The sequence below is a fragment of the Polyodon spathula genome, chromosome 9, assembly GCF_017654505.1.
Source record: "Polyodon spathula isolate WHYD16114869_AA chromosome 9, ASM1765450v1, whole genome shotgun sequence".
NCBI classification, from domain to species: domain Eukaryota; kingdom Metazoa; phylum Chordata; class Actinopteri; order Acipenseriformes; family Polyodontidae; genus Polyodon; species Polyodon spathula.
Window position 1 is genome coordinate 29,269,000 of NC_054542.1, and position 13,687 is coordinate 29,282,686.

Genomic DNA, 13,687 nt, shown 5'->3' on the forward strand with positions numbered 1-13,687 from the left:
TCATTTATGAATTATATTCATCGATTGAAGGGAAATTCAATAAAAATCATTCCTATATTTTTTTAATGGATTTTTCACATTTACAAAAAAAACAAAAACAAAATTACAGACTCACAAAGCACTATGAAAAGATGCTTTTATGGATCTTAGTAAAAATTAACAAACTGACTCCCAGCTAAGGCTGCTATTTCTACACATTTATAAAAGCAGAGCTTGAAGATATATTTCACACGCTTATCCCACTATCTACTAAAATCCCTTTCAAAAACGTGGAATTTGTTTCATCATTAAATAATGCACCATAGAGAAGAAAACCCCCAAAAAGTTGTTAGACAAGCATCACATATTCATTGTTTTTGTCAAATTTTGTTGACACAAACATATGCCGAAAATGTTCACTTGTATCGTATTTTTGACCTCCATATTTTAGCCCGTTCAAACCCGTTGGTGCCAGATCGAAAGTCATTGATTGCCTGTGTTATTTCTTCCTCAGTGTTCATCACAAAAGGACCTAGTAAATTAAATAAAAATGCCATTATAAACAGTGTAAACAGGATGTATTTATCTTACCATTCGGACTGTAGGGCAGTTTCGGGCCAAAAGGAAGATGGTTTGATACAGTTGTCAAGCTGTGTTTCTGCACTAAACTACTTACGTAACATATACTAAAGTAAACTACACTCATTTTAAACCCCCAGGTCAGCAGCTAAAGACATTCAACGTCTTTACTACAAAACTACTTTTTTAGATTAAACTGTTATCTGGATAAGGGTTTTTTAATGTATTGAGTGAGAAACCGACAGCCCCCATTTTATTCTGTAAGGGCAATGTTAAAAATATAAAACTAGCAAAAAGTTTGTTAGTTACATATAGAAATGTTTGCCTAATAATACTAGTCTTCCATAGTCATGACTCCTTGCCTGCAGATACCTATCAAAGGAGCATATTAGAATACAAATAATATACCTACCCACTTGTTACAAAAATGTGCTCATAAAGGCCAATTTAAAAATATTAAATATGTTGTTAATGTCTACAGATTATAAAATATGTCTCATGGGACAGTGACTCATGGGACAGTGACTTTCTATACCTATCTGTTCCACTTTTATCCTACTGGATATTTATTTATTTGTATTTTAATTGGTCCAGAAAATCTAAAGTCTAACAAGGCCTGCTTTGGTTAAGATGACTCAAATTTCCTTTTCTAAGCTTCTAAAGTCATTGACAGAGAGAGAAAAGGAGCTGTAAACCTGCACTTCCGACAAGTACCTGCATAACATAATGTAGAGGCGATGAAAACATGGAAGTCACTGAAAAGCAGAGATTACTACTTCCCCAAATGACTCACATGGTTATGCGTTTCCTTTGTCACCAAACTACAGTTACAGAACTATCATGTTCTTAACTTTTATCACGTTACTTTCCTTACCATGTTGTACAACTGGTTCCTTAATTGGTTCTCCTGCAATTATTACGAAGTGTGCTACTTCAGCATCCTTAATGAAACAAGAAAAACAATATGTATTAAACATCTGGAACTGCTCTATTGAATTTGAAAGACGCAGACCAATATAGGCTACAGTCTTCTTAGCATTTGTATTCATGCAATAATTTAATGAATAGAATACTAGTCTAAGACAACCATGAATTACATTATGAATACTTTGTTATATTCTTGTTGACCCACAGAAAGCTCATGCGTGTATTTTTACAAACATTAAATTATTTATTTAGCCAAACCTCAGTACAACAATTTGCTTTAATATCAAGAAAAAAAATAACATTTCAAAACAATTTAATTGAAGAAGCATATAAAGGGATTAGGAGAAATACCTTATTTTCCACTTGTATACCCTCTCCATCATCAAACACAACTGTATGGTGCGGCTCGATTTGTCTCTGGTCACTGTCAGGACCTGCAAAAGGGTAAAAAAGTAAAATTACTGAAACTTTAAAACAATAGCTATCTTAGATATCTAAAATTAAGCAATAATTCTGAGCACATATAGTGTACATCTAGAATAACAGAGGGTTGCAGTGAATTACATGGTTATAATTGTATCAAAGGGTTCTGCTGACATCATAAACCACAAGAGCGAAGCTCAAGTTCAGTGGAATGCACAAGAACAATGAGATGTAATTATAATCTAAAGTAATACACTTCAGTCCCATGTGTTAGATTTTATAATATAGGGATTCAACGCCATTTTTTAAAATGAATAGGCTTTTCAGTAATGCATCACAAATTAATCGTTGTCACTGTCAGTGTCCAGTTTAACTCTTGCCTTTGAACGTTTCCATGGTGGGGAGTGGTTAAAGACTTTGTACTGTGACACTCTTGTCAATGCAATTTAAATAGGCTTTGCATGTATTTTGAGAGGTGTTAGTTAATTCTACCTTCCATTATACAGAATATAAAATTGGCTAAATGAACATTGAGCGCCCCACTGCCAATGTCATGCAAGTCTCTGGTCTCCTACCTGTTGTAGGTATATTTCACAAGGTTCATATTGAAAGGTAGTTTTCTTTGTTGTGTTTGTTTTCTTGGTCTCTGATAAATGATCCTCTGGATTCTGGTATGGGGATTTCAAAACGGGCCCACATTTTCCATGCTTGGATTTTTTAAAATAAAAACAGTCGGCAGTTTAAAAGATGTACAGAGAATACTAAGAAAAATGGTTGGTAAAGTCATAAATAGGTGATGTGTCATCACATTGCTTAGTTATGAAGCAATTATAGTACCTATGCATGTATTATAGGGAGATAAGTCTTCCAGGTGGATAAAATCTGAGACAAAGTCTAGAAGCACACTCAGTGCATCCTCTAGGTATTGCTATTAAATGACCAGCACTTTGGTGTTTCTTGTTTATAATAACATTTTCAGTTAACAAAAATCAGTTAAGTGCTGTTTCTGTGCAGAACTGACTTAAATCGAATCAGGTCACTCGACAGTCAAGTTGCTGTTGCTTTGAAGGACTTGGAATTGGGAATTGATTTAAAAAAGGAATTAGAAATGGAATTAAAAAAAAAAAAAAAAGGAATTGACCTCAACCCTGGTGTACCAGTTAAATAATTTTTGACTTGCTGGTAAATCATCAGTTTAATAAAAGCACAACAAACGGTTAGAAATCATAACAATTTGCATGAAATATCATATGTGGGAAAGTTATTATGTAATGCCTTTATAATAGTAACAGACATGAATTAAGCATTGCACTCTCTTTGATCAAGATCATTCCACACACCTAGAATTTAAACAAACAGATGATATATAGCTAAATAAGGGTAAAAAGGTAGTGACATCATTCCCATCTTACACAAACTATATAACAAACAGAACACCTGAATACTGGTATTTATATGGTTAAATGCATTACTTGTTTGTAAAAAATGTCAACCTACCTATTAACAGGCTTCCTGTGCATGTATTACACCCATCTATTTGACTACAACAGCTAGTTTTCAAGGCAAGTTTCCAATTCCCCAAAAAAATGATTTATTTGATTTTGTATTTTTTCTAAAAGATTATTTTCTTCTTTACAGCTCAACTTCAACAATAAACTCTGTATTAACTGCATATTACTCTTGCCTATTTACCTAATTTGTCAAATATGATAAGAAATATTTTCTATTTACATTTTTATCTAGAGTACACACAATGGCGTGGTTTCCACAAAAAAAAAAGTCTCACCCTTTCTCACGTTATTTTGGTAAAACCTTTCGAGTAATTTGGGTTTCCATGTAGTTTATTTTAGGAATGCAAATGCTAATAACCCAATTAAAAAAAAAAATTAAAACACAGGAGGGAATATTTAAATGTTTCTGCCTGCTTTCCAATTTGGCTTTGCGCAATGACTGATATTGTGCAGCTTTCTTAAACTGGGTTTCCACTAAGTTTTTTGGTTGTGTTACCTCATTCGGCTAACCAAACAAATATTAAAAAACAGGGAAACAAATAAAAAAAAACAAGACATAGCATTACAAAAATACAAATACAAAAAAAAACCTTCCATAAAAAAGCTCTATGTACTATCCATTTATTATTTGCTAAACATTTTTGATTGACATACATATATAATAGCTACAAGTTTTCCTAAAGAACCATAGCTTCGGCAACTCTGATCCTTATGGTAGTTGGATAGAGCTAAAATCCAGCACTTTAGTTTAATGACATAACAATTATCCAGTCAAAATGTTTAGTACAGTACATTTTCAAAATACCGGTAGTAAATCTACAATAGGCTACCGTACTCAACCACATTTCCCACTATATAATATTCTAATAATTACAACATTATAAATACCTGAATCTGAATTCCACCGAGACAGTGCAAGGCTCTCGCCAGTAGAACGTTGTTATATATATAGCTGGATTACTGTATACAGAGTACTAACTAAACTGTTTTGGTACCTTAACTCAACATGGACAGCTAAGCCATTTACCAATTAAACAAAACCGTTTTTAAACATGCACAAAAAGGTTCACACAGTACCTTTTATAAAAACAACACAGGTTTCTTCTTCACCAAGACTGGAAACTGCCCAGAACAAATATTTTCCTCTGTTTAAATACCTCCTACAGGCAGGTGACAATTAACTTTTAACTGTGACAACCTCTCTTCACACAGACTGGAGGCAACCCAGAACAATCATTTTATTTAATTATATACCTGCCTGCTCATCCCTCATCCTAGCTCTCTCTCATGGCATTCTGGAGGATGTAGTCTTTTGGTCCCTCCTGGACTACTTTTTTCTCTACTTTTCCCCATAGTATGCCACATTTCTTCCCCCTTGTGCGTAGCACACCGGCCATTCCAAGGTCACTTCCCCCACCCTCCCTCAAGTCCCACACTGTTCCTCTTTATCTGTTCTGCGCAGACTTGCCGACGGGTCGATCCTTTCTCCGGCGACCTCGGGAAGGGACCGTGAACCATCTACAGGTGACCCAAACGGGGTGACCGGGGCAACTGACGCACAGGCCGGTAACCTGGTGGGTGCAGCAGCAGGCAGAGGTGGAAGTCTTAGCTCCGGACATCCGATTCTCCAGAGAGAACACAGTAGGAGGCAGGGGGAACGTAAGTGACATCAGCCGACTACGCCATAACGTCTGGAGCTTAAGGGGGAGCGGATTGGGAGACCAGGCGACCAACTGTACCTGGTGGTGCACTGACCTAGGCACTAGGTCCAGCACAGAGAGGTCCGAGCATTCTGGCAGGGTGTCCCGGAGTATGGGGCAAAGGACCGCACCCAGTGGCTCCGGAATGAATCAAAGGGGTGGTGGTCAGGGCTTGTAGTCGACGGTAGCACCTCCAGCCTCGCTGCAACCGAGTCCTGTTCCACCACCAGCGTTCTTTGCTCCGTAGACGATTCTTGTTGTGGTGCAGGCTACATCACTCTTGCCAGCACCCGCTGCAGCTTCGACACCTCTGCTTCCGAGACCTCCGGGTCTGGCAACCCTCACTCTTGTCTCTACATCCGACTGGCCTCTCGCTGCAGGCAGTTGACTTCCTACTTCTCCAATTTCCTTATCAGGTCTCCTATTTCCACTTTGTTTATTTTTAGTTTTTTAAATGTGTGCTGGGTCTGTACCACTGTAACACAGGCTTGCGGCTGAGGTTTGTTTTGCCCTTTTTAAATACCCAGACACACAATTTACATGACTGCAGCCAGATCTTCCACAATGCCTTGAATGCATGGGCATTAACATGACCCTTGATGGGAATAATGAATTCAATGGAAAACCATGTTGTTTTCAGGTGAACCAATGCTTTACAGTCATATGGTTGGTTAACCCTCATAAAGTAACCTGGGGTCCATTCAGTTATTATGTGGATCTAGTGACATGATTTTTGTTTCCTTTTTGGTAGTTGTCAGGCACCCATCCTGTTACACTATGCACAGGATAATTTTAGTCCAGATGGCCTGGTTGAATTTCACAAATTGTTTTAAGTCTGGGGTCCATATGGACCGCAGGCATAGCATATCGGCGGGCCCGACCTTCTCTTGTGAATATCTCAGGCTTCCTGGCTCAAGGCGTGTTTGAAAGTGCAGATTTGGGATTTCCAGTGATGTAGCATATGTCCTGAACACATGTTCCCAAGTAAAACTACAGCAAACCAAAACCAAGGCTTGAGTCATGTGACATGAGCCAGCTCCTAAGTTTCGTTTGTTGCCTATTACTCAACAGATAGCGTTCCGATTTCAACATCATTTAAAACCACAAGCCTTGCGCTTTCCATTGATGTCTTGCATGCCCGTATGCACACTTTCTACCACCCCCTCTTTCAGTGCTCCAGTGCTGTGACGCACAGAAAATCGGTACGTCAGAAAATCGGTGTGTTCAAGTGCCTGTCACTCAAAAACAGAAAGAGCTAGGAACACAGTCAAATGAAATGAGGAGGCTTGGGGCTTTCCAGTGATATGTAATGTGCCCGGATGACATGTTCCTAGAATTAACTACAGCATCCAGAATACAGTGGTTCCTTCAATTGCTAGGAGACAGCTGTGTGCATCATCCATTTTGTATAGCATAAACAATACATTACACCAAACGATGGCTAGAAGTAAAGGATCAGCAAAATAAAGTGTTCATATACGCATTTTCATTTATTAATTTCCTCCAGTTGTTAGTTATAAGTTGTTTTCCGACATGTCCACATAACAAAGACAAATTTTCCTGTTATTTGGTGTCACTAGGTTTCGAAATCATGTTATCATTAGATCATAATAAACATGACATTTATTTTACAACAAAATAAGTCTCAAATTTCAACTCAAAACTAATTTTACAAATTACCAATTCTCATATCTTTCCATTTTAAGATGACATTTAATAACAAAAAAATCTAATGTGCAGAAATACACACACCTTCAACTCACATGAAAAGGGTTTTACATTTTCACTCCAATATCACCAACTACACTGTATTCACTTACCAACATGTACACATCCCGAGAGGGTATAGACAAATGCAGTCCATCCTGAAACAGAAAAAGATACCTGTAATTACAACTATTTGTTTATTGAAAAAGAAAGATCATTGTTTATAATGTAATAAGGCAATTAGGTTGGCAGGCAAAAAGCCTGGAAGGCCAGTGCACTTCCTATTCTAAAATATTTAATATACTGTTGCTTCCAGTTCTTTTACAGTTTTCAAAAGTTAAATTAACTAACTTTAAAAAACTAACGAGTTTCTGAGGAAAAGAAAAGTATAAAAGAGACGTATTTTACTTCATACAAATAGTAAAGCATTGTATCATAGTAACAATACAAAAGAAATGCAACCGATGGAGCTGAATTATGATGTGGGGGGGTGGGGGATGGAAAAGAATAGACACAATACATGCTTGGTGCTTCTGACAATGCTGGGGTTATTCGGATCTCACTGGCATTCCCAGTGAATAAAAAAAAAGTTTAATTTAAAACACAGAGTTACAAATTAGACCTTACTGATGACCTTCTTAAAATGCTGCAGACGAGTAAGCCAAAAACATGAGAATTATGTAAACATAAGTAATTATAATAGCAATGTTTGGTAAGCACCTGTAGACGTTCAAAGTTAAAAATGTTTAAAATGAGTGTAGGCGATCTTACAGAAGTAGCTGAATTTCAGTTGCTAACTCCAACTTACCTCTGAACTAAGATTTTTCAATATTCTGGAGAAATACACTCGTACAGAAAACAAGCTCTGAAAACTGATATAATAACATCATTCATCCTAGGTATTTAGTACAATTAATAAATCCAGTCGCAGTAGTGAACTCATTTTAGATCTAGTGATTTATAGCGCAGATAAACATTTTCGTACCAGAGATATGTTTTTAAGGGCAGGGAGCTTCTTATTTTGCTTGGCAAACCAATCCTAGATGACTTTCCTCAGTATGCCTAGCACACAGAATACAAATATCACTAATTTGAAATTGCATTCCAAAAAAACAAATGTCTTACATTAGTTAATACATGTGTATAGAGCATCAGTTTGGGAGAGAAAACCACCAAGGGAAGCACACTTCTTTAGCAAAAAATGTTGAGAGGCCTATTGTAGAAGATATTTTAAAATTAATTATCACCGTAATACAAATTAAGTGTGGACATATTAGAGGGAGACACATCTAATGGCAAGTAATAATTTAGGTAGTGCAATTACATTGCAGGTCATTTGCTTTTGATATTTTTTTTTTTTTTTCTCATTTTATATCTCTGTGCAGACCAACAGACTTAAACAAGGCTCAAACACATGGTCAAACACAAGGTCAAATTCAACAATACTGTTTTCAGATGTGACCTTCTAGTTGTGTCCATATTCCATATGTTGCAGTAAATTTGATGCTTCACATGTAAAAAGGCTTACCCTTTCACCAGTTATGTGTGGTCTCCCGTGTCACATCTGACACACTGGAAAGTAAATTCAAGAACGCTCATCTTGTTAATGTCCACACTGTAACACACCTGTTGATTATTTGGGACTTCCGTTTCTAGTGATGCGATTTGTTTAAAGCACGCTTACCTGACGTAAGACTGAATAAGGGAAAAAATAACTTTTTTCTTTTTTAATTAATGTGTGTTTACCTGACGGAAGCAGTAAGCATGTTATATACTCGACATTCATGTGGATCACTTATTTTACAAAAAGTGCTTGTTACGGACAATCATTCACCAATGATCTTTTCAACCAGGTTATTTATTTGCTTACCTACCTATAGGAACTGGTTGCACATGTTTTGCTCCTTTCTCCAGTTTAAAGTCAAGATACATGGTTGGGGTTCTTGTGTAAACTTTGGACTGGGGATAAAAAAAAAAAAAAAAAGAGGAAAGTATGTCAAGACAATATTCATCTTAAAATCCATTATAAGACTAACAATTTTTGTACTATAGATTTCCTACCAATTAATAACAATAACACCCAAACTATATCTCTACTGTTCTCCAGATTAGCATTGATTTTATGTCGAATCAAGAAGTCTTAAAGGATAAAATAACGAACCCAATCCTACTAAAGTAAAACTTGCAATAATAGACCTGGATCTGACCCAAACCGAAAGAATAATGGTTCATTTGCTTTTTGGGCTTTCCCCATTATGAGTGCAGTCCCAGAAATGTACACTACACATGGCAGCAGAAACACCACATAGGGAACGTAGATAGAGGCACTTGGAGGCACACAGCGGGATTAGAGTCCAGAACGCCACTCCAGAGGCCCTTTGCCTCACACAAATAATATTTTTAAAAAAAAGTAACCACATAATTGAATCAAACAAACGAAACAAAACATATTCTTGCACTTTATTTCATATTGCTGTTCAAAATTAAAATATAGATAACACCGTGTAACAATTTTTGTTAACACCGTGTAACAAAAATTGTAACACAAAAATTGTGTGTAATGGCCGGTTTCTCCAGTTTATTACCAGTGTTCCGTCATTTTTTTGCTTCTGTGACAGGGTACACCCCACCCGTTTGTATTTTGTATTATTGTGCATTATTATTTTTAAAATGTATTTGTTTAGTGTGTAAAAACACAATGTTTTGCAATTGTTGTTTTGCAGCATGGATGGGGAATTTTAACTAAACTCATGTAGAATGTGACTGTCTCCAGTTTGATTAATTTATTGCTTATCTGGAGACAGCCACATGTATAAAAACTCACAGGTCTGGCTGAACGGGGTTGGCTGTTCAGAAGTGGAACGTGAGTAACAGAGAAACTTGTTGTATTTAGTGTTTCAGTGTGTGTTTTTGTCTGTCTGTTTTGGCGAACGTGCAGCTTTGTTTTGTTCACTCTTTTTATTTAATTAATAAACATGCACATCAGTGCTTCCATACCCCAGTCCTGTGTGTCCCCTTCCTGGTCTGACGTCACCCACAAGCCTATCCGTGACAGGTTCTCATCAGTTTTTTCTTCTTTTTGCCAAATTTCTATACAGCGCATGCTCGCCACTGTTTTACTTCTCTTTTTCCCCTTACTAAGTCAAAAAAAGCTCCCTACTTAAATTGTTTTTAATTTATTGGAATTAAGTAAGAATAAATGGATAAATTGATTTCTATTGACTATTTTTCCAACATGGGTAACACTACCTTGCTAAGATTATTTAACTGAAATGAAAATATGTAGTATGAAGGTAGTAGGTGTTTATTGACTTTCTCAAACACAGTTCATTCATCTAACCTGTTTCTAAAACATGGGCAATGTGTATTCCAAATCGAAAAGAATGTATTACCATCTTATTCCCACTGTTCTGTACAAACAAGGGTAGCAATTTCTGACACCACAATATGACCCATCAGAATTTATAATCGTATTCCAATCGTATCAAGAAGGGTAGCCTTTTCTGACACCACAATACGATTCGTCAGGGTGTAAAATTTGGTACGACAGCGGTACTGTGAAAAGTTGATCAACAGTAAAAAAATACTAGCAAAGAAAATCACCTTTTTAATAGTAAAGCATAACTTTTGGAATAATGGGATACAATGTAGGACATTAACATTACTTATATAGATCCGACCCGAACCTGGCCCAAGTGCTGCATAACCCGAAACCTGGTCTAGAGTCTAGAATGGCCCATAGACTCACCTGTTTTAAAGACTGTGCTATAGCATAACTATTACCTCCAACCTCCAACATCGGTTAGAGTATATCTTTATTTTTCAGTTATGTTTGACCAGCTGAAGGCACACGTTTTTCTTTTTCTTAATTAAAAACATTTGTTTCCATCAATGCCTGATCTGAATTTCCTGTTTCCATCCAATTAAAAAAAAAACTTCCTCTTCAGCCTCAGTCATCCTATCAATCAGCACTTACCTATTTACAGTCCCACTTACCTACTTACTTATATGCAGCAGTCATTATTTCTGGTATTTGTACTCATCAGGCATGACGTTTGTTGTTAAAATGTGGTATTTGAAATGTAAATGTGTAATAAATGATGTTCTGTCTCTAAATAAAAGATTTAACAAGGCAACCATTTATACATTTTTGTCTGGTACAAATAGCTTGAACAAATCTGAGATGAAGCAGCTGAACTTGTATTGCATTGAAACACTCTGTGGCACTGAAATTTATTTTTTTTAGTGCAGTTTCTCTATACCTAAGAAACATGATGTCACAAATATATGGCATCCAAGCTGTTTCTTAGTTGTTTCAGTAAACAAAAATCATGCTCACACTGATTTACAGTAATAAGCTACTGTACAGTATGAGAATGCCACCCACTCTGTCTGAGCCTCTGTCTTTTGGATTAGGGTTAGGGTTGGGTTAGGGTCAGATGTTTCTTTAGTTTTATTCTAATTCTAAACTTTCCTTAAAAATGCATTTACTTCATATAACCTACATTAAGCTGCAAAAGTAAATACAGTTTTCTAGCACTGTTTACATTATGAAAAGCATACAAACGCAGCAACCCTCTGAATTCTTCCATGTAAAGGACTTATTTGAGACTGCTATCAATTATGTCTGCCAAACCATTACCACATGCAACCAGAAGATCATAATGAAATCATCACTGTTAATGAAAAAAGAGACCCTGTAGTTTATACAGCAAGCGTGACTGCAGCACATTCCTCATCTGCCCTGGTATTACATTTACTTTAGCAACTTCACTCTGGCTTTAAGGAAGGAAACATGCAGTCCTGCTTTAAGAAAAACTGTACTACAGCAACTTTATAGACTGTACACTGATAGAAAGAGGTACCTCAAACTAATACACTGAATTTCAAAAATATGTTAAATGTATATATTGTTCTTATTTATATGAGACCAAAGACTACAATTCTACTTTTGTTATTTTCTGAATTCTTATAAAATACACACTGCCCTGGTATAATATTGCAGCAACTTCAATAAAATAATAAAAGTAAAACCAAAGGTAAAACCACTTCCACTGGTAAAGCCTACAACGCAAATATTTAGCCAGATCTCAGAAAGAAAATACAGTGTGAAATATCTAAAATGTCAATCACGCGACAGAATAAATGGTCTCAGGAACAATGGGTACTGCACTTTTTAGAGCTGTGAACATATAGGCAGTAGCCTGCATCCTACGTGCGAAAGGAATGAGTGTTTGGTAGGAAGATGAGTGCAAGTGAAGTTTTTATATAAAAATAATTTGTTTATTACAAACCCTGTCAGGAACCTACTGTTTTAATCACAAATATCTTATAATATTTAAGCAAGTAATATTTAAATAAGTACATTTTCACTGTATTTTCTAAACATAACTCAGTTTAAAGAGTCTTACTGTTATGTACATGTTTAGGGTTTCAAAAACACAACCATGTACATTCCAGCAGTTGTTTAAAGCTGACAACACAATAGAAACATTATTTAAATAAGCCATAATATTTCAGTAGATGTAATATTCTTTATTATATATTATACTCTTATTTATTCTATATTATTCCTTTAATAGTCAAATTAGAAAGGAACAACAGCATTCTACTTCAGAAAAAAGTCAGATGAGTGTGATGAAGCTTCAAGCCCAGCTAGGAAGAAGAGTCAAAAGAAGAGGAGGCATTTGAGGAATGTAGTTCCACTGTGGAGTGGGAATATGTAGGAATTGATGACAGTGACAGTAATGCAAATTAATCTGATGATGACGAAAACATAATGTAAAGAAAGCAAAACTGCAGATACTGGAGAAAAAGAGACTGTGTAAAAAACCAGTAAGCCACCAGGTCCAGCTGACGAAGTGGAACAGATAAGCCAAAACAGCCAAAGCTTTCTAGATATCCCTAGCGTCAGTTTAGAAATAAGTGGCGGTCTTTTAACTTTTTCCATAGGCAGGCAAAACTCCTGAAAATGCTTTCACAAGCTGTGGATTTCAATAGTGGAAAAGATGGTAGCTTGTCTAAGCATAAAAAAGTTAATTTCATTAGCAGGCCATGATTCAGCGGCATGATTTTAAACTGCACAAGGCTGCTGGTCAGACATCAAGTTCTTTCTTCTGCTCAGCAAAAAAAAAAAAAGAAATTGCAGAGAACAGCCATTTTATCAAACTTCTGGCTGAAGTTTTGCATTTTACAGCATGTCAAAAAAAAGCCCAGTGTGGTCGCAGGGAAAGTGAAGACAACAAAAACAGACAACGTCTTGAAATTATACATCTGCAGACCAAAACAGATCCTAATTTGGTGAAGTAAAACTATCAGTAGTTTTCTACTATAGTAGATGTAACAAAATATGTATAATGGAAGCATACATGAAGAATTCATGGAATTTGCTCATGGACGCAAGTTGTATGGTGTTTACTTGACAACTTGCACTTGTGAATTGCTTCAGAAGTGTAATACAGACATCACCAGATGTGTTGCACAGTTATGAAGGTGGCATCAGTAATGAGTGGACAGTTTAATGGTTTTCAGAAGATACGTAAAAAATCTCCAAAAGCAATTTACATTCACTCCTATAAATCACAGGATCAAACTACTGTACAATTGTAGACTGCTCAAAGTCCCTCAAGATGGCAGACAACTTTTTTTTTCTTTACTTGAAAATTGGTATTGTTTTATATCATCATCATCATCTGTTGTGCATGACAGTTTAACAAATCAGCAAGTAACAAGGCCTGAGCAGTAAAGATTGAGCTAAAATAATTATGTGATACACACTGGGCTTCCCAGCATGCACACTGTAAAGCTCTTAAACAGACACTTCCATAAGTTATGGCTAAACTTAGGGATGTGGCAGAAACA

The 13,687-nt window shown here is 36.2% G+C and overlaps 1 protein-coding gene across 2 annotated transcripts in view; it reads right to left on the minus strand.

Annotated features, from left to right (window-relative positions):
- Positions 1 to 46: 46 nt before the first annotated feature.
- pir (pirin) overlaps positions 47 to 13,687 on the minus strand; it is a 28,637-nt gene continuing 14,996 nt past the window's right edge. For both annotated transcript variants that reach the window (XM_041259112.1, XM_041259113.1), the window contains 5 exons: positions 8,701 to 8,785; positions 6,940 to 6,984; positions 1,837 to 1,919; positions 1,433 to 1,499; positions 47 to 511 (listed from right to left, as the gene is read on the minus strand). In XM_041259112.1, coding sequence (XP_041115046.1) covers positions 396 to 511; positions 1,433 to 1,499; positions 1,837 to 1,919; positions 6,940 to 6,984; positions 8,701 to 8,785 — 396 coding nt within the window. In that variant the 3' untranslated portion in view covers positions 47 to 395. The remainder of the gene's footprint in view (positions 512 to 1,432; positions 1,500 to 1,836; positions 1,920 to 6,939; positions 6,985 to 8,700; positions 8,786 to 13,687) is intronic.